Consider the following 27,490-nt stretch of genomic DNA (forward strand, 5'->3'; position numbering starts at 1 on the left):
AACTTCTCAGCTTCTTGTGATAGATGCTATAAAGCTTGCATAATGTTAATTAGATTTGGGCAAGCTGCATAAAGAAATGGACAGTCTGTCAACTGTGTATTAGTTTTAGTTACAGTAGCTCAATTGTTTCCCCTGACATTTCTGGAAACAATGGCTGTAATAAATTCAATTTGCAACATGTTTGGAAAGATTTTGAAATTTTTTAAAGATCTATTAAAAAGATAAGTGTGTGTGTATGCCGTGTTTTCCGAAGTCTTTCACCCTACAGAAGAAGAAAAATCAGTGTGCTGGCCTAAAAGAAAAAAACATAATACCAAGCAGTCGGCTACTTCAGATGCAAGACCGCAACAGGGAATTACAGATTGTGGGCCATGTTGCTTGCAATTGTATTAGTGCACAACACCCGACAATTTTGGGTTGAACTTCTATATGAACAATCCGCACAATTATTAATTCACCGTCAGTTCACCAGTTTACCCACCCCCCCCCCTTTCAAACAAATACCCCCACCTCTCCCCGTAGTCTCTTCTCTCCCACTATATCGCGAGAGACGTAACGTTAGACTGGAACAGGAGGCTGAGAAATATACATATTTTTTCACAGCAACAACAATAATACAATAATAATAAAACGGTTAAGTGAACGGTAGAAACGTAAATTGGAAAGAGGAAATAAAGAAGGCGGGGACAAACACGAGATGAGAGAAATAGAAAATATGAATCCTAAAGCAAAATTATAATAGCTGGCTAACAAGCTACTGTAATAGCAAGGTACCTATCCAGCTACTAATAGCTAGCTAGCTACTATTAGCCAGTAATATTAATATCAAACAGGTTAGCAAGCTACTGACAACATCGGTTGAATTGTATCTAGCTAGCTAGCTCCACTGCAGAAGGAATAACCATCTTTCTGGCTTGGTGCGTTGAGAAAAGGAGGGTGAGCAAAACATTAGCTTGCTACGATTGTTTTAACGTTAGTCTGCGTTAGCCTAAATTACCTTATTCTCAGCTAAGATAGACTAGCATGCTAGTAGCAGGTTGAAATAAATCGCTTGCTAGCCTACCGATTGCTTGTTTTATTGACAAGCTCGCAATGTACTCAGACCTGTTAGCAATATCACTCACAAATAATATAAATGTATAATCTAAACACGTTTCTAAACAGAGATGCCCATGCTATAAGTAATTTTAAGACCATAGGCTAGACAACATAAGCTATTTTCTAATTCTCCCTCGTCTGTTTCTCTTCTCCCAGGTTGCTTTCCCCCCTGAAGCAGCGGCCTCGAGTTGTCAACGGACCCGACAATGGTAAGTGATTTTGGTATTGGCCGAATCATGGACTGCTAGCTAACGTTAACTGCATAAATTAAAGCATCGTATATAGGTTCGTATTAGTTTATTCATAATTTCAAAATATATACGATTTTGAAAATACGTCCATAAAGGCAATTTATTATTAATAATTAGCTACAGTACGCGTTGTTGCGTGCTAGCTAGCTAACGCTAACGGTTATCTAAGCTGTTTCATACGCAGCCAACAAGCAGGCTAGCAAGTTGTAGCTAGAAAAGCTCATGACTTATTTTAAAGACACTGCTTAACAATTCTGATAACGACCAATTCCGTAGATTGTGCGTAAACCGTTATTTTATGTGTTTACGCGAGGGCTGCGGACGTAGGCTAATGTAACAAGTGGTGTTTCATTGTTTTCAGCAGGTTTTATTTAAATACTATGCTAGTAGACGAACATCCCTTCGCTCATACAATGTAGCTACGTTGGGTGTCTAACGATTTAAATGGACTTAGCCTAATGGATGAAAGAATGGATCCAGTGTTCAGTTTTGGCAAGACCTTCGTTGTATTTTGTCTAACGTTAGTTTATGCGATTTAATTAGGTTTTTTTAAGGGCAAAATAATTTGTTCGTACTCCATATGATCAGATTTATATATAGATTTATTTATATAATTACTGATCCTTGCAGCGGTTTAACGAGATATTAACGGAATATCTCGTTAAACCGCTGCAATTAATCAAATTTTTTTTTATACATTATATGAAATATGCATTTCATAATGATACAGTGGTTCGACTGAAAAATATGCGACATTGCAAGAAAGTACTAAATTATGTTTCTTGTAATCTTGTTATTACAGATTCTATATTTGTTGTCTTCCTGGAAGTCTTGATTGCCTTAAAGAAAGTCGAAGATACCAGCGAACTAGTGTCAACCAATCCACGGCTCTTCCCCTGCACATCTACCCCTCTCCCCTGACCTCCCCTCCCTTAATCTGTCCCTTCAGTTGGCTTGCGTGTTGCAATCAGCTGGTGGCCATAGCGTGATCTCGGAAGTCGGTAAGTTAAGATCTGCAGACCAGCGGCAACCGAATGATCTCTTGTGCCGGGTAAATTACTCCAATGAGTGGAGCTGCCCCACGCCGCTGGGCACCTGCGTCCCTCGCTGCCGTACTCCCCGAGGCTTCATTGAAACTCCAGTGATTTTCGCCGCCTTTCGGTTTTGAAGGTACCATGAATGGCTCTCTGTTGACCCCTCCTAGCCCGCGGGCGTCCAATCCCAATCCCTCCCCCCTGCCGCCCTCCCCACCCCACCCCTCCTCCTCTCTGTCGGACACCCCCACCCCCTCCCCCTCCCCGTCGCTCAGCTGGACGGACTTCTGTGAGCTCCACGCCCGGGCTGCGGCCGGCCAGTTCGCCCGGCACTTCCGCGCCTTCCTGCTGGAGAACCCGCGCTACTCGCCCGGCTCCGCCTCGGCCTTCTGCCGCCGCTTCACTGACCGCTTCGCCCGGCACTTCCAGGGTGAGTTGGGGGCCGGCGCCCTGGGCCCCGAGGCGGCCGTCTGGGTGCCCAACTCCGACGCCACCTCCCTGGAGGAGGAGGAGCCTCCGGCGGCCCTGGGCCCGGACGCGGGGGCCACTCCCTGCGCGGGGTCGCGCGAGCCCGCCGCCGGCTTCCAGGACGCCTACGCCCCAGCCCAGACCCTGCCCCAGTCCTCCTCCTCCTCCTGCTCGTCGTCCGTGGGCGGAAACAACGGGAGGCGCGAGGAGCCGGCCCAGGCGCTGGGGCGCTGCCCGACGGGAGAGCAGGGCCCGGCCCAGGACCCCCAGGAGCCCGGCGAGGACGGCGGGCGGAGCTGGACGGCGGCCAGCGCGCTGAAGGGGAACGGCGCGGCGGCCAAGGCCAAGGCCAAGAAGCGGTTCTCGCTGCGCAGCGTGGGCCGCAGCGTGCGCGGCAGCGTGCGCGGGATCCTGCAGTGGCGCAGCTCCTCTGGGGACAGCCCCTCCTCCGCCTACGGCCAGGACGGCAAGAGAGCGCCCGCCTCCCTGCCCGTCTCCCTCTCGCTGCCACTCGCCCTGCCACACTCCTCCTCCTCCTCCCTGCCGCCCTCCTCCTCCAGCAGTGCCGCCTCTCTGCCCCTCTCCGAAGAGAGGGAGCGCTGGAGCAGGCGGCTGGAGAAGCTTCGGCTCTCCCGCTCCCCCCCGCCCCTGCTGCCGGCCCCCGCCTCCTCGTCCTCGTCCTCCCTCCTCTCCCCGTCGGCCGGCCTGCCCCCCAGCTGCCCCGGGGCCGCGCGGAGGCCCGGCAGGCTGGTTCGGGAGGGCGGGGTGACGGTCAGTTCCTCCTCAGACGGGTTCTCCGGGGCGGCCGGTTTCCCCGGCTTCTCCTTCGGACTGTACCACCTCAACCACAGCGCAGACGACAGCAGCGCCCCTCAGGCGGCCCCTCCGGCCACAGGGGGCGCTGTGGGCTGGCGCGGAGGCCGCTGGCAGAAGTGCCGCCTGGTTCTGAGGGCCAGGGAGAAGGAGGGAGGAGAGAGAGGGGAGGAATACTTCTTGGAGCTTTTCATCCCGCCCAAGGTGTGTGTGTGTGTGTGTGTGTGTGTCTGAGTCTGACCCTATCCCTCTGTGTGTGTGTGTGTGTGTGTGTGTGTGTGTGTGTGTGTGTGTGTGTGTGTGTGTCTGACCCTAACCCTCTGTCCGTGTGTGTTTGTGTTTGTGTGTGTGTGTCTTACCCTAACCCTGTGTGTGTGTGTGTGTACGTGTGTGCGCCTGACCCTAACCCTAACCCTAACCCTCTCTGTGTGTGTGTGCGTCTGACTGACTCTAACCCTGTGTGTGTGTGTCCCCGACCCTAACCCTCTGTTTGTCTGTCTGTGTGTGTCTGTGTCTGAATGACCCTAACCCTCTCTGTGTCTGTGTGTGTGTCTGAGCCTAACCCTGTGTGTGTGTGTGTGTGTGTGTGTGTGTGTGTGTGTGTGTGTGTAAATGCTTTGTGTGTAATAATCTGTGTGTGTAATAGGGGTTGGTGAGAATAACCGAATAACCGGTTATTTGTTCATTATTTAAAATGTATGTACGTTTGATTGATTTAATTAAATTTGTGTTTCTGATCAATCCATAAGAATGCCCAGCCCACATGGGCTTATAAAGCACAATTATAGGTACAGATATAGGCTTACACGATCCATGAATCCAGTCAACTCATTTTGTCACACTTCTGATGACGCTCTCTTGCTACACGCTGAGTTTTGTTAAAATGCTGAAGGCAGGCCTGGGATTACTTTGAAAAGCTCGATGACACCAATGTCAATGTCATTAAATGACGATGACTGTCATTTTATTTCATTAATTCATTTATTTTACATAACTTAAATGTCACGTAATGTCAGGCGTTTGCACAACCAGTAAATATTGTTTGTTCTGTTTTGTCCCCTTGATTGTTAATTAAGTTAACAATACTGGAATAAGTTGCCTGTTCCTTTGCATTCAAGTAATGGTTTGCCTGCCTTAATCTGATTTTGCAAACAATCGTAAACTGTGGGTGGGTGGGTGGGTGAGTGGGTGAGTGGGTGAGTGAGTGAGTGAGTGTCTTCCTCTCCTCATGTCCTCTTTTTCATCATCCTCTTCACCTCCGCTCTCGCAGTCCTCCAAGCCCAGGCTCGCTATCCCATGCTGCTCCATTCTAGACGTGAGGAGCACTACCGCCCTGGAGGTGCCAGACAAAGAGAACACTTTCCTGCTCCAGGTACGTTATCCTCTTCACTTCGTACTGATTTCAGCTCCTGTGCCTGTGCCTGTGCGTTTGCGTGCGTGTGCGATCTGTCAGTATCTGTGTGTGTGCTGTCTGTGTGTGTGTGTGCTCTCTGTGCATGTGTGTGTGTGTGTGTGTGCGTGTGTGTGTGTGTGCGTGCGTGTGTGTGTGTGTGTATGTGTGTGTGTGCGTACATACGTGCGTGATCTGTCAGTATCTGTGTGTGTGCTATCTGTGTGTGTGCTGTCAGTGTGTGTGATCTGTCAGTATCTGTGTGTGTGCTGTCTGTATGTGTGTGTGTATATGTGTGCTTTCAGTATCTGTGTGTGTGTGTGTGTGTGTGTGTGTGTGTGTGTATGAGTGTGAGAGAGCTATTGGTATCTGTGTGCTATCAGTGTCTGTGTGCTGTCGGTATCTGTTTGTGTGCTGTCAGCGTGTGTGTGTGTGCTGTCAGTATCTCTGTGTGTGCTGTCTGTGTGTGTGTGTGTGTGTGTGTGTGTGTGCTGTCAGTGTATGTGCTCTGTCGGTATCTGTGTGTGTGTGTGTGTGTGTGTGTGTGTGTGTGTGTGCTGTCAGTGTATGTGCTCTGTCGGTATCTGTGTGTGTGTGTGTGTGTGTGTGTGTGTGTGTGTGTGTGTGTGTGTGCTGTCAGAGTTGTTCTGAGACCGATACCAGTTTCGGAAATGCCTCTGATACAGCCCAAAATGCTGGAATGCATTACTGCAGTTTACATTCTAAACTGGCAATTGACTAAACCTCTGGCAAACTGAAGGTAGCTTTCCACTTGTATGTATCTACAAAAAATAAACAAAGCAATACATCATTTGACAAATGCTGCATACAATATTACAGTAAGCTGTTTACATTCTAATCTAGCAATCTACACGCTACAGTAGCAGCCTCCTAGCTAGCATTCTGCGAGTGTTAAGAGTGCAAACACCACAGGCAGAGGCAGCAGCTTTTCAGCCAAATGTAGCCGGATTTTCTCCTGAGCAAGTGCAGTAGGCTAACTTCATGTCGAGCTTGCTTTCCTACCTGCAACGTTTCGCCGCCGTCGGGTGCAGTGATTGCGATAGGCAACTGCTACCGGGAACAGCGATTCTTTTTTCAAAAAGCCGTCCAGTTTAGGTAGTTTTGCTACTGTTTCCTCCTGGTCCGTTTTTAGCCTTTATTTTCTGCGACCCACTTTTGTGCTTCAAGGGCATTTTCACAGCAGGCAGCTAAATGGCGCTCAATATTTTACGCACTAGACCAGCTAATATCCACACATGAAGAAGACAATTCACAATGGGAAACAGCAAACATATTTCCCGACAGCACTCTTTGCATGTCATGAAATAATATCAAAACCAAATTAATTAGCCTGCCAAGTTATTTCATTGACTAGTTTATATATTATTCAATAATATATAAACACACACCACTGCTATAGCAAACGTAGTCTTCGTGTTATTTTCCGGTGAGTGGTCGTAAAAAAAAAAAAAAAACTTAAAAAAAAAACGGACGTACTGATATAAAACACGGAGCGACATGGGCACTCCTAAACCACGGGGCCCGGTGCCCCTGCACCTGCTGCACCACCCATATGACCGCAGGGAGTTGAATGCTACAGTACTATAGTTATCAAATCATTTCTGTGTTTTAAATCTGTAGCTGTTGGTTCACTTATTGCTTATTCTATGGCGTTTCTTCATCCGTGTTCATTCGCTGACACGCAAATTCAAATTCGGCAAACTGAACATCGCTTTCCAGTATGTGGTATCTACGTAAAGATAAATAAAGCAATACATTGTCATTAGGCTATTTATCCATCGGATATTGAAAGTGAAAATTACTTGCTTTCAGCGAAAAATGGACCAAATTGTACAGAGGCCTGTATTGACATAAAAGTAAAATCATTAGACCAGTCGCCTATGGTAAAATAGACCCGATGTTATCATATCATATGAGGCAAATATTGCGTGACCACAACATTTGTGTGCCAATCCATTCTATCAGGCAGAAGCCATAGGGATGAAAACATGAAGAATTATCATTTTAACCGATGCATTTTTTAAATTACACACGATCAACCAGCATGTCTGGACGTAAACACAGGGATTTAACTAGGCTACATACTTCTGAAAATGTGAGGTTGCACTACAAATTTGGCAATTAGGCTATTAGGCTATTATCTGACTTGCAATGTTGACATTTAACTATTAAGATGGCCCAAAATACAGTACTCCACAAAAAAAAACAAGATATGGCCCCTACCGGCTATAAGCAGTATCGGTTACACGGTTAAACATAAAAAAAAATGGGATGGTAACTGTTTACAAAAACTGATGATTTTCACATCCCTCATCATCAGTTGTTGTACTGTGTGTGTATATATATATATATATATATATATATATATATATATATATATATATATATATATATATATATATACAGTACTGTGCAAAAGCACCTGTATAACATTCTGTACAGATAACATTCTTTCAAAAATAATGCAATGACAGGTCCTAAATAAACGTACTATACAATTACATTTTAGTAATTTGGAAGAGTAGTTAAAAAATATTTTTTGTGACCACCCTTTGGCGTTAAAACTGCATCACTTCTCTGAGATAGCCAATGCTGTCCTGCACTTCTATAAGACAATCAGCAGGGAGGTTGTCCTAAGCATGTTGGAGAACTTGCCACAGTTCTTCTGCAGACTTTGGTTGGCTCCTTGCTTCTGATCTCAGACAGCCTTGATCTAGTTTTTATGTAAAAAGTAGCCAATTGCTTACAGTGATGTGGTACTTTTTAAAATTAAATCCAAAAATGTCTGTAAAATTAAATCTTTTGGAAAATTAATATTTGGAAATCTCAAATGTGTTCTTTCCCACTGAACCGGCGTTCTTTCCCACTGAACCAGCGTTCTTTCCAGAAACCTCGCACTTTACGTGTACAGAGGCATATACTGTTTTACAAACTTTGCCAAACAACAAAGCCAGTGGCGCTGATGGGGTAACATATTAAACTCTTGAGACCACACAGACTTGTGAGACATTAACTGACATTTGTAATGTCTGCCAGGACTCATGGAGTGGAGCATTAGTGCACAGAATCCCTAAGAAAGATAATATACTAAATGACTCATCAACATGAAGAGATATCTCCTCCCTACCATCTATAAAGTGTTCATGAAATATATTCTTGCCCGTATCCTTCCATGGTTGGTAGATGTAAACATTTTATCCCCTAAGCAGAAGGCCTATATTAACAGGCAAGGCATGCATGAGCATGTGTTCTGTCTTAAAACAGGGATTGATGATTTTAAGCATGAATCCTGTAGGCTGTGGAGGTCTTTCTGGATTTCCCGAAATGCTGTCGGCACACTTGCTCTCAATGTAATGATCAGCTCACTAGTGGAAATACATCTACCTCAGGTGTATATTGACATTGTTAAGAATGTGTATAGTGGCTCTTTCATTTAAGTAATCTGTGGAAAACACCTCAGAGACCCTATAGCTCTCCAGGTTGACATTAAAACAGGGCGGCCTGTAGCGTAGTGGTTATTGTAAACGACTGTAAATGACTGAGACACGCCAGGTCGGTGGTTCTAATCCCGGTGTAGCCACAATAAGATCCGCACAGCCGTTGGGCCCTTGAGCAAGGCCCTTAACCCCACATTGCTCCAGGGGATTGTCTCCTGCTTAGTCTAATCAATTGTACGTCGCTCTGGATAAGAGTGTCTGCCAAATGCCAATAATGTAATGTAATGTAATAAAGAGCAGTATCTGTGGGACCGCTGACGGTGGTGCAAAGCGGCACTGGCCTGGGTCCCGGGCCCCACAGGAAGGGCCCCGCCGAGGTCTGCCCACTGCCCTTTACTCCTCTGGCCCGCGGGGCAGGGGTGTGGAGGCTCGGGCTGCGCTGCCCGGCCCTGGCTCTCCTGTCTGGGTCGTCTCTGCCCCAGTCCTCCCGTTGGGCTGGAAATGGCGGGCGTGTCTCTGCGGAGGCGTGATAAAGAGCATGCAGAGGCGTGATAAAGAGCATGCGGAGGCGTGATAAAGAGCATGCAGAGGCGTGATAAAGAGCATGCAGAGGCGTGATAAAGAGCATGCAGAGGCGTGATAAAGAGGCGTGATAAAGAGCATGCGGAGGCGTGATAAAGAGGCGTGATAAAGAGCATGCAGAGGCGTGATAAAGAGCATGCAGAGGCGTGATAAAGAGGCGTGATAAAGAGCATGCAGAGGCGTGATAAAGAGGCGTGATAAAGAGCATGCAGAGGCGTGATAAAGAGGCGTGATAAAGAGCATGCAGAGGCGTGATAAAGAGGCGTGATAAAGAGCATGCAGAGGCGTGATAAAGAGCATGCAGAGGCGGGATAAAGAGCATGCTCTCCCAAACTGACTCCTTCCTTAGGTGGTCAGGTTTGGAGGTGAAGGGCCCTAAGTGTGCTGCACTGAGAGGAGGAGCAGCGGCAGAGGTATCACTCCAAATCTGATAAAAGCCCTGTGGTAACCTGCTCCTTCCTCGTGAATGGAAGGAGCCGGTTAATGACATCCTTTCTGAGTTTACTGCTAGGATGGATATGATTAACATTTCTCCATTTACCACAGATTATGAAGTTCAAAAATTTTACATCCTCTAACGTTCATATCCCGTATAACATTAAGAGAGCTGACCAATAAGACAGTATGTTTAGTCAGGAAATGGGTTACTTTAAACACTCATACCACCAGAGACATTATTTTCCGCACTAAACGGAAGGGAGGGTTGGGAGTGCCAAATGTGGGATGGATCTACACTCTCTTAAAGATGCTGAGCATTCATTCATTCATTCATTCATTCATTATCCTAACCCGCTTATCCTGAACAGGGAGCCTATCCCAGCATACATTGGGCGAAAGGCAGGAATACACCCTGGACAGGTCGCCAGTCCATCACAGGGCACACACACACTCATACCTATGGGCAATTTAGACTCTCCAGTCAGCCTAACCTGCATGTCTTTGGACTGTGGGAGGAAACCGGAGTACCCGGAGGAAACCCACGCAAACACAGGGAGAACATGCAAACTGCACACAGAGAGACCCTGACCAAACGGATTCGAACCCAGGACCTAACCTAACCTAACCACGGCACCATCCGTGCCGCCAGATGCTGAACAGCGATGACCAAAAAGTTAGCGAGCTTGCTCGAGCTTCATTATTTTTGGACATGAAGCATCGCAGGGTTCCTCAGCCAGCGAGTCTGACCCAGGGTTCCTCAGCCAGCGAGTCTGACCCAGGGTTCCTCAGCCAATGAGTCTGACCCAGGGTTCCTCAGCCAGCGAGTCTGACCCAGGGTTCCTCAGCCAGCGAGTCTGACCCAGGGTTCCTCAACCAGCGAGTCTGACCCAGGGTTCCTCAGCCAATGAGTCTGACCCAGGGTTCCTCAGCCAGCGAGTCTGACCCAGGGTTCCTCAGCCAGTGAGTCTGACCCAGGGTTTCTGGGCTTCTGGAGGAAACCCAATGGTAAGATGGACACACGCTCTGCTGGCTTGGAGGTCTGGTCAGACTGGCCTGACCTTAACGACCTATGTGTTCGGTCAGGAGTAACTTTGGCATGGGTACGAGCTGACTCTGAGACTGTTATAGTGTCAGAGGATATTATCACTATAACATAACAACTCAAGGGGCGGCCTGTAGTGTAGTGGTTAAGGTAAATGACTGGAACTGGGACTGTGACCCGCAACGTCGGTGGTTCGATCCCCAGTGTAGCCACAATAAGATCCGCACAGCTGTTTGGCCCTTGAGCAAGGCCCTTAATTTCTCCAAGGCAGGTTTGTCTCCTGCTTAGTTATCAATCAACTGTACGGATCAGAGCGTCTGCCAAATGCCAATAATGTAATGTAATGTAACAACAACACTGGACCAGTTCACATTTACAGGGAAACTAGCATGTCTTCACTCAGTGTCTCATTCTGTTTTTAATAATACTGCAATTGATGAGTATATTGTCATTTACACAGTTAAAGCAAGATTACAGGTCCTACCATCTAGACTTAATCGCTCAATCTGGTTCCCAAACTCACAGTCACCTGACTGTTTGCATCACGTTCAAGAACACATCACAGAATCTCTGTCCCACTTTCTGAACAGCTGCCATGCATACAAGGGAATGTATGAATTTACAAGGCATGATAGAATCGTGAAACTGTTAGTAAAGGATTTATTTATCTACATTGGGAATGTACAAGCATTCCTGTGTAACTTCTACCATGTGCTTGCTTTCAGTATCCGTGTGCTGTCAGTGTCTGTGTGTGAGCTGTTGGTATCTGTGTGTGCTGTCAGTATGTATATGCTGTCAGTATCTGTGTGTGTGCTCTCAGAGTGTGTGGTGTCAGTGTCTGTGTGTGTGCTGTTTCTATCTGTGTGTGTCTGTGTGTGCTGTCAGTATCTGTGTGTGAGCTGTTGGTATCTGCGTTTGTGTGCTGTTTGTATCTGTGTGCGGTCTGTGTGTGTCTGTGTCTGTTGTCAGTATCCGTGTGTGTGCTGTCAATATCCATGTGAGTGTGTGAGCTGTTGGTATCTGTCTGTGTGCTGTCCGTATCTGCTGTCAGTATTTGTGTGTGCTGTCAGTGCGTGTGCTGTCAATATCCATGTGAGTGTGCTGTCAGTGTGTGTGTGTGTGATGTCAGTATCTGTGTGTGTGATGTCAGTGTGTGTATTGTCAGCATCTGTGTGTGAATATGTATTTATTGATTGTTTTATTTTCTCAGCAGTTTATATGCATACCATACAGTCTAAAGGACACAGTGATATATACATATTTACAGTCTTAATGTGTATATATATATATACACTCACCGAGCACTTAATTAGGAGCATTTTTAATTTATTACACCTACTTATTCATGCGATTATCTAATCAACCAATTATGTGGCAGCAATGCAATGCATACAATCATGTAGATTGTTGGTGGCAGACTGGCTGGTTTGAGTATCTCAGAAACTGCTGATCTCTTGGGATTTGCACGCACACTAATCTCTAGAGTTTGCAAAAAATGGTGCTAAAAAAATCCAGTGAGCAGCAGTTCTGCAGACAGAAACACCTTGTTAATGAGAGATGTCAGAGGAGAATGGTCAGACTGGTCAAAGCTGACGGGAAGGTGACAGCAATGCACATAAACACACATTACAACAGTGGTATGCAGAAGAGCATCTCTGAACACACAGTGCATCATCACTGTAAGTGGATGGGCTACAGCAGTAGGCTACAGCAGAAAAATAAGTCAAATACCTAAAAAATTGCTTGGTGAGTGTACATATTTACAGTAACACCAATCCCAATCCTATCATTCAGCACATTAAATTTCCGAAACAAATTATTTGACAATCATATTGTGTAGGTATACACAATATTTACAGTGTTTATACATTTATCTACCATATAACATTAACGGGGCAATTGGAACTCAAAGACAACACTTTTAAGCCATATATCGACATAACACAGAACTTTGCACTAGACATAATCAAACAGTTTCTAAGAACGTGCAGCAGATGACAGTGTTTCAAATTGTATACGACTATTAACTCAAGCATTAAGCAAACGACCGGCTCAGACAACCATAACATACAGACAGACTCAATTCTAATAGGATAGTGTTGTATCATACAATATCTTGTGTGTCATCACACAGTGTGAGCTGTGAGTGTGTTTGTGTGTGCTGTCAGTATCTGTGTGTGAGCTGTCGGTTCCCCTGTCTCTCCCATAGGTAGAGGGGCCCGTGCAGTATGTGATCGAGACAAGAGATGCAGTACAGATGAGGGCCTGGCTGAGTGACATCAGGAACGGCATATGCCTGAGGTGAGAGAGACGGAGAGGATGATGGGCACTGTGACTGGGCCTGAGGTGAGAGAGACGGAGAGGATGATGGGAACTGTGACTGGGCCTGAGGTGAGAGAGACAGAGAGGATGATGGGAACTGTGACTGGGCCTGAGGTGAGAGAGACAGAGAGGATGATGGGCACTGTGACTGGGCCTGAGGTGAGAGAGACAGAGAGGATGATGGGAACTGTGACTGGGCCTGAGGTGAGAGAGACAGAGAGGATGATGGGAACTGTGACTGGGCCTGAGGTGAGAGAGACAGAGAGGATGATGGGAACTGTGAATCTACCTCAGATATGCTGAAGTTACAGTGGTACTCCTCATCAAAAGGTCGTAATCACAAGTTTCCAAGATATCTGGAAGCCAGCAATAGTGCAGGCTGCAACACAGTGGTGCTCATATAGGCGGTACAGCAGGTGCAGTGGCAAAAAGAATCGATCAGCTGCTACCCTGTTCCCGGTAGCAGTTGCCCATCGCTATCACTGCAACCGACAGCGATGAAAGTTTAAGCAACTAGGACGTAGCAATCTAGGTCAACGTTGAGCTGTATTGGGGTTAACTATATAACTATTTATATGTATGTCAAAATGTCTCTCAACCTATATTTCCACCCCCTAGGCCTCTAGATTCCAGTTTTGCTCAACACAGTAATGTTAATGTGAGCTAACTTCATTCTTACATTGCTCAATCTTGTTGTCATTAATTAACATTAGTCAATGTCCATAAATTTACTCGCATTGCATTCAAATTAGCCAAGGAAGCTGCTAATTCTCCCAGCAGTTACCGTGAGATTTGTTTCTTCATTTGCTGGACTGGTTCTCTCAGCGTCTCTCACCAATGTTAAGCCGATATTTGTTAGTTATCCTCTTTGCCCCCTAAAAGCCATCTATAATGTTCCTCCACCTATCACGGTCTTCAGCAGTCTCGCCCCACGAGAGACCCGTCTCCAACAGCTCAGCCTCTACCATTCTTCGCCAGGTGATCTTAGGTCAGCCTAGGTCGATGATCTTAGGTCGGTGTTTAATTTCTGAGGTCACATTTTGGCAGCCAGTCTTCGTATAGAGTTCCTTATTTTATATTTTATTGGGCCAGAATATACCGCAGATCTTTCTCAGGCAGTCGTTGTGAACTGACTTTGTTCATGTCACATTTGGTTATTCGCCAGCACTCCTCCCATACACAAAGGTACTTCCCAGGTACACAAAGTCATCAACGACTTCAGGTGGTTCATTATTTATGGCGATGCATGCATGCGTGTTGGTGTTGATGGACATCACTTGGGTTTTGGTGGTGTTGATAATGAGACCTGTTTGTAAAGCATACTTGGTCAGCCGATCAGTTTTTTTCTTGCAAATGTTTTACATTTGTGGAAAGGACAGCAAGATCATCAGCAAAGTCAAGATCTTCAAGCTGGCTAGAGAGGGTCCACTGGATGCCTCGATGTTTATCAGCAGTTGTTTTTCGCATAATCCAATCGATGACAGCCAGGAAGAGGATGGGTGAGAGAATGCAGCCTTGGCGTACTCCAGATCGTACAGGAAGTGACTCGGAGATGGTATTGCCGAGTCTGACACAGCATTCCAAATGGTCATAAAACCTACCCATGATTGAGACAATCTTTTGTGGGATTCCATGAGACTGCAGGGTTTCGCGATGAATGTTGTCAAACGCCCTTTTTGAAGTCGATGAAATTGATAAACAAGGGAACATTCCACTCCGTGCATTGCTCTATGATGTTTCAAAGAGCAAATATTGGATCTGTACACCCTCTGCCCTTTCAAAATCCAGCCTGTTCTTCACGGAGTTTGCTGTCAAAGGCACTGTTAATTCTGTCCAGGACAACTCTACAGAAGACTTTGCTGGGGATGGGAAGAAGTGTGATCCCACGCCAGGTGTCACATTTCTGCAGGTTTCCATTCTTAGGGATCTTGACAATTAGGCCCCTGGTCCAATCACTGGGAATGTTTTCTCCATTCCAGACGTTCCTGAAAAGGATGGTCAGGGCCCTTGTTGATGGTAGGAAGTCAGCCTTTAGCATCTCAGCATGAATGGAATCGATACCTGCAGCTTTGCTGGTGTTCATGGCTTTGATAGACTTCATTAGCTCCTCTACAGTTGGGTCACCAACATTGATCAGGATATCAGCTGCAGGGAAGGGGCTGGCTGGTTCGCCAGGCTCTGGCCGATTAAGCACATCTCAGAAGTGCTCAACCCAGCGTGCTGCTTCCTGGTGTTCTGTTGTTACTTTCCTGCCACTTTCCACTTGAGAGCTTGGCGATCTTATAAAGGGTACTTAGATTTCCCCTTGTTGAGGCATTTTCAGCCTCTTTAGCAAGTCCATCCACAAGAGCTTGTTTGTCCCTTCTGGCACTCCTCTTTACCTCCTTGTTTTGTCACTAGGCTTTTTGGAACTGGCTCTGGAGTCTTGGTGATTTTGCACTCATCATCTTGGCTTCAAGGTGTTTCCGCTCAGAGATCTTTTGCCATGTCTGTGATGTTATCCAATCCTTCTGGTTACTGACTCAACATAAGCTTTTAATTGACTCCCACTGGGTGTTTATGTCTTGAGTCTCATTTTTTAGTTGGCAAGTGTTGAAAAACGGTTTCCTAGTTCCAGTACAAACTGATTCCAGGTGGGAGGGGAATTTAGTTTTGAAATATCCAGGTGTTTGCGTTTCGTTTGCGTTGATCACATGGTCAATTTGGTTAGATGTTTTACCATCAGGCCGTCTCCAAGTGAGTTTGTGGATGGTTTTGTGTGGGAAGATGGTTCCTCCAGTAACACAGTTGTTGGTAGCACAGAAATCAGTCAGCCTCTCTCCATTATCATTCATCACTCCACATCCATGTGTGCCCATTACTCTTTTGTTGATGTTATCAGCCCCAACTTTGGCGTTAAGGTCACCAATTGTGAGGAGCAGGTCATGTTGAGGGACCTGGGAAGCAACAGATTGGAGTTGCTTGTGCCAGTCATCTTTAACCTCAGGGTCAGCTTCATTCGTTGGTGCATAGCACTGCAGGATGGTGAGGTTGCAGTATTTGGAGAAGAAGTTTGCTCTTATTAGTCAAGAGCTAATAGGTTCCCATTCAATTAAAGTGTTGGCTTTCTCTTTAGATATTATTAAGGCGACACCATGGGAGTGGGTGGAATCATGACCAGAATAGATGGTAACGGATCTATTGTTATTAACAAGCCGTTCAGAGCCAGTCCATCGGCACTCACTAACCCCCAGAATGTCAAGATGGTACCTTTTCATCTCTTTGAGGACCTGAGCTGTTCTTGATGACTCCCACATGGTTTGGACATTCCATGTTACATTTGATGTTACATTTTGGCCCGAGCAGGCTGCCGCTCACACCCATGGGTGGCCGTTCTGCCTCTGGAAAAGCTGAGTCTGCTCCGGGCTTTTCAATAGGTGAAGGTGATATTTTTGTAGTTTTTGTATTTATTTATTTTTTTACAGGGTGGGGTTGTTAGCCCAACGCCTAACCTAAAAGGGGGTTTTGGATACCTTTTTGTCTGGCTACTATCCATCCTCCTTCACCCAGGGACAGCCAGGCCATGTACACGTGTGTAACCTTCACCCAGGGACAGCCAGGCTGTGTACACGCGTGTAAACTTCACCCAGGGACAGCCAGGCTGTGTACACGCGTGTAACCTTCACCCAGGGACAGCCAGGCTGTGTACATGCGTGTAACCTTCACCCAGGGACATGCAGGCTGTGTACACGCGTGTAACCTTCACCCAGGGACAGCCAGGCTGTGTACATGCGTGTAACCTTTGCCGTCCTGCCTTAGTGAGCAGGAGGACATCGAGGGGGTGTGCGGCGGGATCCAGACGGACATCAGCGGGACCCCAGAGTTCGGTGACCGCCTCTCACAAGGTGAGTGAGCGCACTGCCTCAGGTGGCTGGTTGGGCCCTTCTTCTGTAGGTATTGTATTTTCTATATTCCATTCTGCATCATGCTTTTTGACACTATCCCAAAGGTGAAATATATTATACTTGTACGTGTTCATTATCTTTTCATTGTTTTACATATAATATATTAATTATATAAACTGTAAAACAAATAGGGCTAGTTTTTTTCCTGACACAGATTAACCTTGGTCCTGGACAAGATTGAGTTTTGAATAGGGAATCTCTGTGTCTGTGAAACTGGCCCATGATGTGTTAACATGTGTTGTATAAACGCATTATTGTGATGTTATGAAATATGTAATGCTCTGAGACACACCTGGTGATGGAAAAAAGGTAGTGTTTACCAGGATCAGCTCCATGTTCTCTTTGATAGGGGCGACATGGCTCAGGCCGTAAGAGCAGTCGTCTGGCAGTCGGAGGGTTGCCGGTTCGATCCCCCGCCCGAGCTGTGTCGAAGTGTCCCTGAGCAAGACACCTAACCCCCAAATGCTCCTGACGAGCTGGTCGGTGCCTTGCATGGCAGCCAATCGCCGTTGGTGTGTGTGTATGAATGGGTGAATGAGAAGCATCAATTGCACAGCGCTTTGGATAAAGGCGCTATATAAATGCCAACCATTTACCATTTACCATCTCTGCAAGTGCTTGCTGTCCTTAATTAAACATTTAATTGTTCTCCTGAATTAAGCACCATGTTCTTTTACAGTGTGTTATGGGGGTGTCAGTGGCTCCTCGCCACTGCTAGAACCCCTCCCCCCGGAGTTGCCTCCCCGAGCCCCCCTCGACGAATCAGAGAGCCGACTTTTAGGTGGAGGCGGGGCGAGTCTGGGCACGCCCTTTGCAGAGACCCCTGATGCCACAGGTATGGTACTTACCTGGCAAGTTTGTGAACCATTATTCTCTAGGATGTATCTTTACACTGTTCTGTAGGTTATATCTACACTTTCACTAGGATACTGTATATCCTTACACTATTCTCTAGGATACTGTATATCCTTACACTATTCTCTAGGATACTGTATATCCTTACACTATTCTCTAGGATACTGTATATCTTTACACTATTCTCTAGGATATATCTACACTCTTCACTAGGGTACTGTATATCCTTACACTATTCTCTAGGATACTGGATATCGTTACACTGTTCTCTCTCAGGGTCGTTCCTGTTTTCGGATGTGGGTGTGCCCCTGACGGAGACTGTGGAGCACCCGCTGAGTGAGTGCCAGTGGTTCCACGGTACCCTGTCCCGGCTGAAGGCAGCTCAGCTGGTGCTGGCAGGCGGGACGGCCAGCCACGGCGTGTTCCTGGTACGACAGAGCGAAACACGCCGCGGAGAGTACGTCCTGACCTTCAACTTCCAGGGCAAGGCCAAGGTGAGAGCAGAGAGGAAGAGGCGAGCGAGAGGCTGCACTCCGGGTCTGAAAGGTCTGCACTGAGACTTTATCGGAGTCACTCACAGAATGAATGGAGTTTTACCAGAACCGTTAGTTCTCAAAAGACGAAAGAAAACATGTTCCCTTTTCTCATCTATGCTTAGGTTTTCAGGACCCAGTATAATTGCACACACTTTTTTTTTGATAATCCAGTGAAAATTCAACTTTTAATCAGACTAGCTCTGGTCAGAAGCGAGCCACTCGAGCATAACATGGAGTAATATCAGCAGCTAAGCTAACGTTAGGCAGTAATGTTAGTTAGCTAAGATTGATTTGGTAAGCTGCATCTCCCCAGTACTAACCACTACCACGCTCTGTACCCCCCTCTCCCCAGTACTAACCACTTCCACGCTCCGTACCCCCCTCTCCTCAGTGCTCTATACCCCCTCTCCCCAGTGCTAACCCCTAATGTGCTCTATACCCCTCTCCCCAGTGCTAACCCCTAATGTGCTCTATACCCCTCTCCCCAGTGCTAACCCCTAATGTGCTCTATACCCCTCTCCCCAGTGCTAACCCCTAATGTGCTCTATACCCCCTCTCCCCAGTGCTAACCCCTAACATACTCTTTCCCCTCTCCCCAGTGCTTACCGCTAACGTACTCTATATGCCCTTCTCCCGAGTGCTAACCACTAACGTGCTCTATATGCCCTTCTCCCCAGTGCTAACCGCTAACGTACTCTATACCCCTCTCCCCAGTGCTTACTGCTAACGTACTCTATACCCCTCTCCCCAGTGCTAACCGCTAACACGCTCTATACCCCTCTCCCCAGTGCTAACCCCTAACATACTCTATACCCCTCTCCCCAGTGCTAACCGCTAACGTACTCTATACCCCTCTCCCCAGTGCTAACCACTAACGTGCTCTATATGCCCTTCTCCCCAGTGCTAACCACTAACGTGCTCTATATACCCTTCTCCCCAGTGCTAACCGCTAACGTGCTCTATACGCACTTCTCCCCAGTGCTAACCGCTAACGTGCTCTATACGCCCTTCTCCTCCAGTGCTAACCGCTAACGTGACCTATACGCACTTCTCCCCAGTGCTAACCGCTAACATGCTCTATATGCCCTTCTCCCCAGTGCTAACCGCTAACATGCTCTATATGCCCTTCTCCCCAGTGCTAACCGCTAACGTGCTCTATATGCCCTTCTCCCCAATGCTAACCGCTAACGTGCTCTATACGCCCTTCTCCCCAGTGCTAACCGCTAACTTGCTCTATACACCCTTCTCCCCAGTGCTAACGCAAACTTTACCTCCTTCTCCCCCAGCACCTGCGGCTCTCCCTGAACGAGGATGGCCAGTGCCGGGTCCAGCACCTCTGGTTCCAGTCCATCTTCGACATGCTGGAGCACTTCCGGGTGCACCCCATTCCTCTGGAGTCCGGGGGGGCCTCAGACGTCACCCTCATTAGCTTTGTGGGGGCCACCGCAGTACGCCAGCCAGGTAAAGAAGGGAGAGCGCTGTGGCTTTTACCTCGGTGACACGACAGCTAGAGGTTCAGCTACGCGTACCTGCGGCCTGTGCAAGGATTTGAGCGGGGAGGGGGGGAGTTAGCGTTCCTTGACTGCTGGGGACAGGCAGTGGAGCTCAGGGACACTGGCCACACTGACCACTGATGAATGGTCCACACAGCTGCAGTCCTGCCGTGCGAGCGTGTGATGTGTAGTGCAGCTGCTCAGGTCAGATTGATGCCTGTGTGTGTGTGTGTGTGTGTGTGTGTGTGTGTGTGTGTGTGTGTGTGTGTGTGTGAGAGAGAGAGACAGTGTGTGTGGGTGTGAGAGAGAATGTGTGTGTGTGTGTGTGTGTGTGTGTGTGTGTGTGTGTGTGTGTGTGTGCGCTCTTGCATCACAGAATAACATTGCTACTGCAGAAACTCCGTACAGTCACTTCATTTGATCATCAGGCACTGTCACAAGAAGTTCTATCCCCCTTGCAAAACTTATCCCCTCCACAGTCATGTTTCCAGTTTCCGGTTACGTTCCCCTGATGCGTACGGTAGTGTCAACTGGCTAGCGTGTCTTTTTGTGAACGGCATACACTTATTCATTACTCTCTCAGTATGCATGTATTTAGTCCGGTGTAAGTAAGTTAGCGAAACATATAAATTGCCATTTTCCCTCCAGTTTATGATGGCGATAGAGATGGCTAGCTAGTGCTCATCTCTCGGTGGACTAATATCAGTCCCGCTAGCTAGTTAGTGACAGACCGCAAACCATTCGGCAATAAATATATGTCGAGAAGTAGATAAGCAGGACATCTAACATTAGGTAGATATATTTTAAGTTAGCTCCCAAGCTAGCAAAATAATAAATATCTAGCTAGCGCGACAGCCAGACAGATAGATCGCTCGCTAACTAGCAAGATAAGCCATCGTTTTTTTTATATTTATTCCTAGCTAGATGTCGCCTATATTGTGGTTCAATGTATATAAATAATCAAGATATTGCATATGAAGCACTACATATTCACAGAAGCATCGGTAGCTTGCCGATGCAGAGCCTATTACACACAACAAATATGACTGACGTCATTGCAGAGACGGAACCAGAAACGTGACCGCGGAGGGGATACATTTTGCAAGGGGGAAAGAATTTGTTGTGACAGCACCATGCGTGTCACTCTTAATTTGAAGGGTTTTACCCGTCACTCTTAATTTGAAGGGTTTCCCTTTGGCACATGAATGCTGCATGTATTTGGGCTCGTCTGTCTGCTGCCTGATTATGTGTGTTTCCAAAAAGAGCCCTTTTCTTAATAAGAGAAGTAAGCTTCAACTCTGCCTGTGTTCTCCTTTGCTACAACTCCATGCCTGTGTGTGGCTTTTTTTCTTTCTTTTTTTTCTGCTGACTTTTAACCGTTTCGTCTGACAGCCTCTATATGTGCCAGTATCAGTGCCTTTGCCCCTGTTGTAGCTCTTACTCTGTTTCTCTTCTCCTGTCATGCATGTCTGCACTTTTTCGAGAATCCCTTTCTGGTGTGGGTTTTATCCTGGCTTTTTAGAGAATCCCTTTCTGGTGTTGGGTTTTATCCTGGCTTTTTAGAGAATCCCTTTCTGGTGTGGGTTTTATCCTGGTTTTTTAGAGAATCCCTTTCGGGTGTTGGGTTTTATCCTGGCTTTTTCGAGAATCCCTTTCTGGTGTGGGTTTTATCCTGGTTTTTTAGAGAATCCCTTTCTGGTGTTGGGTTTTATCCTGGCTTTTTAGAGAATCCCTTTCTGTTGTTGGGTTTTATCCTGGCTTTTTAGAGAATCCCTTTCTGGTGTTGGGTTTTATCCTGGCTTTTTAGATAATTCCTGGGTTTTTCTTTGTGCTCTCAGCAAGCATGACCCCTTCCCTTTTACTCTGCATGGCAGCTCCTCACCAATGAAATGTGCAGACTCCCCCTCCCCCCCCCCCCCCCCCCCTCCACCCTCCTATTGGCTGTCCCTTACCCCCCCACCCCCCTCCCATGCGTACCAGAGCTCTGATTGGCTGTCTCTGTTGTTTGTCGTTGGGTCATCTTCGCAGGCCGGGACAGGGCAGGCAGCCGGCCCACAGTCTGTGATGTCATCACCCCGCGCCACCCCGACTCTCCATCAACACCCATCTCTGACTGTGTGTAAGTGAGACCAGACGCAACAGAGAGCAAGCGGCAGGGGGGGGGCCGAGGGGGCGAGGCGCAACCACGGCCTTTTCAAAGGAGAGCATGAGCACAGGCCGTTCATCTCATGTATCTGTGGAGCATTATGGGAAGGTGTGTGAAGGATTTGGGCAAAGCAGCCAGAGAAAGAAAAGAGTGGGCTAAAGCACTGAAAGGGAGGCAGTGGAGGAACGGTATGGAGAGATGGATTGTGCAGTCAGGAGAGGAGACGGAGGCCTCAGGCAGTGGAGGGGAGACGATGAGTGATGTGATTCCTCACTGCGGTGTGAGTAGAGAGATGGGCCATCACTTCACCATAGTGCACTTTGCTCTGTCCTCCACTTCATTACTCAGCTAGACTTCCTGTTTGTGTTTGTGCTGTGTTTTTGTGCAGTAGCAGTAATATGTGTGGTTCTCACACTTGCACTCTTTCATTTGCCGTCTCCGAGCCTTAATGTCTTCACATTGAAGACCACGGTGATATCTGTACTGTCACCTGAAAGGTATTAATATGAAGACAGATGCGTCTTGTGTCCATTAGTCCAGCATTAGCTGCACCTTGTGTCTTCAGAAACGCTGTTGTCATTCACCACCAGTTCACCTGTCTGCTCAAAAACACATGCGTCTTTTTCCAGTTATTCCGACACGAATAATGAACCTGGCCACACAATGCTTAAAACCACAATGGCAAGGAATGGTCAAGAGGTGTGGTCAAGAGTAAGAAAGTGAACCTTTCAGGGGAGAATGGTCTTTTTTTTGTGTGTGCCTTTTTTCTCTCTCTTTTTTTTTTTTTTGCTAATTCCACAGAGACCCTTGACAATGTTGATTGCATTTTGACCTTTGCATGGAAAGTGTATGTTACGATTTTAGTTTATCAGACCAGATCAAAAGAAACCTACCTTTGTTTAGCATGGCACATTCATAAGTCACCTCATAGTCAACATTTTTGTGTTTGCATTCAATTATTCATTTACTTGTTTGACACCTGGACCTGGGGCATCTGGCTGGTTTCACTTACATTGGGGCACCCCTGGTTTAAATGTCTGTTACAATTAATCTGTATGTGATTGAAAGCAAACCTGAACTCTAAATGGTACAGAGTTAAACATGAGATCTTTCTGCTAATTTGGGAACCCTTTTGGATTATTCTTTGTTACTTTTTAAAAAGATGATTACTAAGGCCCAGACCCAGGTGATTTACTCATTAGGGCTTCAATGAGTCAGGTGTGTATTTTCCAGGGCTGAACTTTTTATTCTGAAGTAACCCCATGTCTTCTAAAGTATCCAACTGCAGTGGCTATTCTGTCTGGTGTTAACAACCATGGGTTCCTCTAAACGAGTGTTCAAGGATTTCAGAATGAAGATGGTTCATTTCCACCAAGGAGAAGGCAACAAAAACTCTGAATGTTTCAAATGACCTATTTCCACTGTCAGAAACATTATTAGAAAATGGAAGATTAATGGAATCGTTGAAGTCAAGGTAAGGTCTGGCAGACCAAAAAAGATTTCAGATAGAATGGTCCAAGACCTGGTGAGAAATGCTCAGAAGAACCCACATATCACTGCAAAAAAGAGTAGCAAACACAGGTCTAGCTGTTCACAGGACAACAATTTAGCGTCATTTAAACAACATACATGGCAGAGTTGCCAGAAAGAATGACCTCAACACAAAATAAGGGTCTGAAGTTTACAACAAAAAAGCCTGGAGGCTTTTGGAGCAATGTGCTTTCGACTGACGAAACCAAAATTGAACTTTTTGGCTACCACCAAAGCAGTAGGTTTGGATAAAAAAAACGGTGTAGAGATGAACACCTTGCCAACTGTTAAGCATGGAGGTGGATCCATTATGCTTTGGGGTTGTGTGGCAGATGGGGGCAAAGGAGTGTTCGAGTGAAAGGAAGACTTGATTCCATATCTAGAAATTCTAGAGGCTAATGGTCAATGGTCAGTCCTGACATTGAAGTTGAAGAGAGGTTGGGTATTCCAGCAAACAATGATCAAAAGCATACCTCGAAATCAACCATGAAGTCCTTCCAGGAAAGACAGGTGAAGGTTTTGGAATGGCCACCACAGTCCCCAGACTTAAGTATCATTTAAAATCGGTGGAGAGATCTCAAACATGCCGTACATGCAAGGAGGCCAAAGAATATTTATGAACTAGAGGTGTTCTGCCAGGAAGAATGGGGGAAAAGTACAAAAGCGAGAATTGAAAGACTCTTAGCTGGTTAGAAGAAGCGCTTACAAGCTGTTATAGTTGCCCGAGGAGGAGTTACAAAGTACTAACTGACAGGGTTCCCAAAAATGTTCAGGTTCACTTCTGTTCACTTGGATATTAAAAGGCTTTTTGACCTGGGGTGCCCAACTTTTTTTTATATATGCACAATGTATTGAATGTACTGAATTCTTGAATTCCAAAGAATTTCCTTAACCCAGTAAGCCATGGTGCCATCCATAGTAATACACCTGTTCAAATATATTGCAGTTGCTTGTAGCAAACATTGAAATAAGTATATTTTTTATGCATTGAGTTCAACAGGAAAATTTATCAGGAGAAAGTACTCTTTTCATATCTACTCCATATCACGGTGGTTTCAGGCTCATTTGATACCTTGGACCCTTGATGACTTAAAGCCATTTAGCCAACAAATGTGCTCCATACTGTATCGGCATAATTTACAGCTGAATCTAGACCCACCCCCAATTCCCATAGAGATCCATTCAAATGCAAAGAGTTTTAGTATTGCTTGTACGACAACCTGAAAATACGATATCCAGACTGATGATGTTGATGGGTCACAGACATCAGGAAATGCAAATGATATGCAACAAAAAGATATGAAACAAAGTAATAAACATGACTACTTTAATTTACATAACATTGCTCTGTCCCAAACATTATGGTGCCATAATGGTGGGGGGGGGGGTGCTATGTATAAACTGCTGTAATTTCTACAATGTGAAACCAAAATATATAAAAATGCCCTTTATTAAAATCAGTGATGGGACAATTCACTCAACTCACAATATGATGCGATACACAATACACAAAATTGGTGTCACGATGCAATGGTCATGGTCACGATATTAAAAATTAAGTTCATTTTAAGACGATGTAAAATTGAGTAAGTTTACTTGTTTATTATTAATTGTACCTCCCATGATGGTATGATGAAGAAAATGTTCAGTCTTGTTCAGCCATTCTTTGTGTAAACGCAAGGGAGACTCAAGGTCGGTGGTTCTAATCCCGGTGTAGGCACAATAAGATCCGCACAGCCGTTGGGCCCTTGTGAAAGGCCCTTAACCCTGCATTGCTCCAATAATGTAATGTAATAATGTAAACATTGTCCTCCTAGTACAGCGTTTTTTTATTTTTTTTCATTATTATTACAAATCTCAAATTGTGGAATACAGACGCAAATAAATAAATGATGGGTCTTTGTCCCAATCATAATGGTGGGCACTGTACACTCTCCGAGCACTTTATTAGGAACATTTTTACTTTATTACACCTATTACTCATGCAATTATCTAATCTGCCAATTGTGTGGCAGCAGTGCAATGCATACAACCATGTAGATACGGGTCAGGAGCTTCAGTTACTGTTCACTTTGACCGTGGAATGATTGTTGGTGCCAGACAGGGTGGTGTGAGTATCTCAGAAACTGCTGATCTCCTGGGATTTTCATGCACACTAGTCTCTAGAATTTGCAAAGAATGGTGCAAAAAACTAAAATCCAGTGAGCAGCAATTCTGCAGACAGAAATGGCTTGTTAATGAGAGACGTCAGAGGAGAAGGGCCAGACTAGTCAAAACTGACAGGAAGGTGACAGTAACGCAAACATTATAACAGTGGTATGCAGAAGAGCATCTCTGAACACACAACGCGCCATAATGAGTTAAGTGGATAGGTTACAACAGTAGAAGAATAAAAAAAATAAGTCTAATAAGTATATGAGTGTATATCCTCCTTCTGAAAAAAATATGTAGCATTAATTGAACATCAGTATATGAGCGGAAAGATTTTGAATTTGCTGTCAAACATGAATGGAGCCCAATGGGCAAAAAATAGGTTTTTTGAGCGAAAATATAGGTATCACTAGGAGGCAACTGCATATGATTTGGCGAAACTAGTAGCTCGAAAGCTGGCCCCTTGGACTGGAATGAGCCCTCTCTCCCTCTCTTCTCCTCGCAGACTTGACCAGCAGACCCCGTAGTCCCCCCCAGCCTCCCCCTCCGCCCCTGCCCCCCGGGCGCCCGCCGCCCCCCACCCCGCCCCAAGACAGAGCGAGCGAGACGGAGGACTGCGAGGAGCGGGAGCCCCTGCGCCTGCTGGAGGGGGCGGAGGGGGAAGAGAGAGAGGGAGGGAGGGCCAGAGCCATCGACAACCAATACTCCTTCTTCTGAGAGGGGGAGCCAGGAGGAGGCCATCCATTACCAGTATTTTTTATTTTGTTTTGTTTTTTTTGTAAAAAAAAAAAAGACAAAAAAAAAAAAAAGACAAAAAAAAAGGAGTGAAGAAAATATTAACACTATTAAAAATGTGTATCCTCAAAAGATGCAGTAAGGGAGAGAGAGCAGGGGAGGGTTAGAAAATATTAAAAACGGAAAACTAAAGAAGCTATTAATTGGGAAGGACAACGGAGAGAGACAAGTAATAGCACTAATTATTTGCCTTTTTTCATTTTTATTTTATTTTATATTTTACTTGTAGAGAGGGATATTCTAAGTGCCCTGGCTGTACACTACAGTTCATTAATACTGCACTGAGAGACTAGGTGAACACAGTATGTACACAGACTGACTTTACAGCACACCACAATACACTGACCTAGAGGAGACACTAATCAAGGGGAACAACATGTACCTCTATCTCTCTGTCTCTTTCGCTGTACTGCCAATGTGGAGTGGGTATATGGTAGTGAGAAGGAAAGCTAATGAGGAGATCAGAAGAGGGAGAGAGAATGTCTTTAAGAGGAGATAGTTTATTAATAATAATAATAATAATAATAATGATGTTTTGAATAATAGTATTATATTTTTGTTCTAAAATGCCTTTATGTTGTTTCCCTTTGTATTCCCAGACATCGTTCTCTAAGCGTTTAGAACTTGACCTTTTCTGTTTGTGCCTTTTTCTCCATTAACCTTACATCACCCGTTCCCCACACTTAATCTGCCTGTCCCTCGTTTACGACCTTTCTACCTGTGCCTTTGACTCTGAATTCCGTACACCCCTCTCTAATCTCCGCCGTCATCTTATTTTGTACCTCTCTTCTCCGTACCACAGTCTGCCGTTGAGTTTGTGTCCGTGTCCGTGCCCTGTGCCTTGCTTTTAGTTAGCGCTTGTGTCTTTCTCGCTGTGCCCGTCTTTCTTTCTCACGTGGAATCTATTTGTGCCTTTCTCTCTCTCTCTGTGCTGGGACCGTGTGTTGAGGTGGACAGTGTTGTCCTCTGTGTGATTAGAGCTTCAGGTACTACATTGACTTCTAATGATAATGATAATATGATATAATATAATTATACTGAAACAACCAGTCTCAGTGTGGTATGTCGTGTGTGTGTGAGCTGATAACATCTGGGTACAGAAAAAAAGGGGGACATAACCAGCAGGTTATCTGCTTTTCAGCTT

General features: G+C 45.9%; 1 protein-coding gene across 2 annotated transcripts; it reads left to right on the plus strand.

The window, feature by feature from the left end:
• The first annotated feature begins 549 nt into the window (after positions 1 to 549).
• On the plus strand, positions 550 to 26,189 carry sh2b1 (SH2B adaptor protein 1). Of its 2 annotated transcripts, none has more exons than XM_061224448.1 (11): positions 550 to 936; positions 1,255 to 1,307; positions 2,152 to 3,868; positions 4,935 to 5,036; positions 12,784 to 12,875; positions 16,695 to 16,780; positions 17,520 to 17,675; positions 17,972 to 18,189; positions 19,518 to 19,692; positions 21,753 to 21,843; positions 26,057 to 26,189. In XM_061224448.1, exons 3-11 carry the CDS (start codon positions 2,525 to 2,527, stop codon positions 26,076 to 26,078), a joined length of 2,286 nt encoding a protein of 761 aa, XP_061080432.1. In that variant the 5' UTR covers positions 550 to 936; positions 1,255 to 1,307; positions 2,152 to 2,524; the 3' UTR covers positions 26,079 to 26,189. The 2 variants fall into 2 exon arrangements, with proteins under 2 accessions (XP_061080432.1, XP_061080433.1); XM_061224449.1 differs by having other exon boundaries at positions 550 to 770.
• Positions 26,190 to 27,490: the final 1,301 nt, after the last annotated feature.

This window comes from Conger conger, chromosome 16 (assembly GCF_963514075.1).
Source record: "Conger conger chromosome 16, fConCon1.1, whole genome shotgun sequence".
NCBI classification, from domain to species: Eukaryota; Metazoa; Chordata; class Actinopteri; order Anguilliformes; family Congridae; genus Conger; species Conger conger.

Bases quoted from the DNA above. Each gene is read 5' to 3' on its own strand.
- sh2b1 (XM_061224448.1), top strand. From the start codon at position 2,525: ATGAATGGCTCTCTGTTGACCCCTCCTAGCCCGCGGGCGTCCAATCCC. The intron at 3,869-4,934 runs GTGTGTGTGTGT...CCGCTCTCGCAG, and splicing joins AGCTTTTCATCCCGCCCAAG to TCCTCCAAGCCCAGGCTCGC. The intron at 5,037-12,783 runs GTACGTTATCCT...TCTCTCCCATAG, and splicing joins AGAACACTTTCCTGCTCCAG to GTAGAGGGGCCCGTGCAGTA.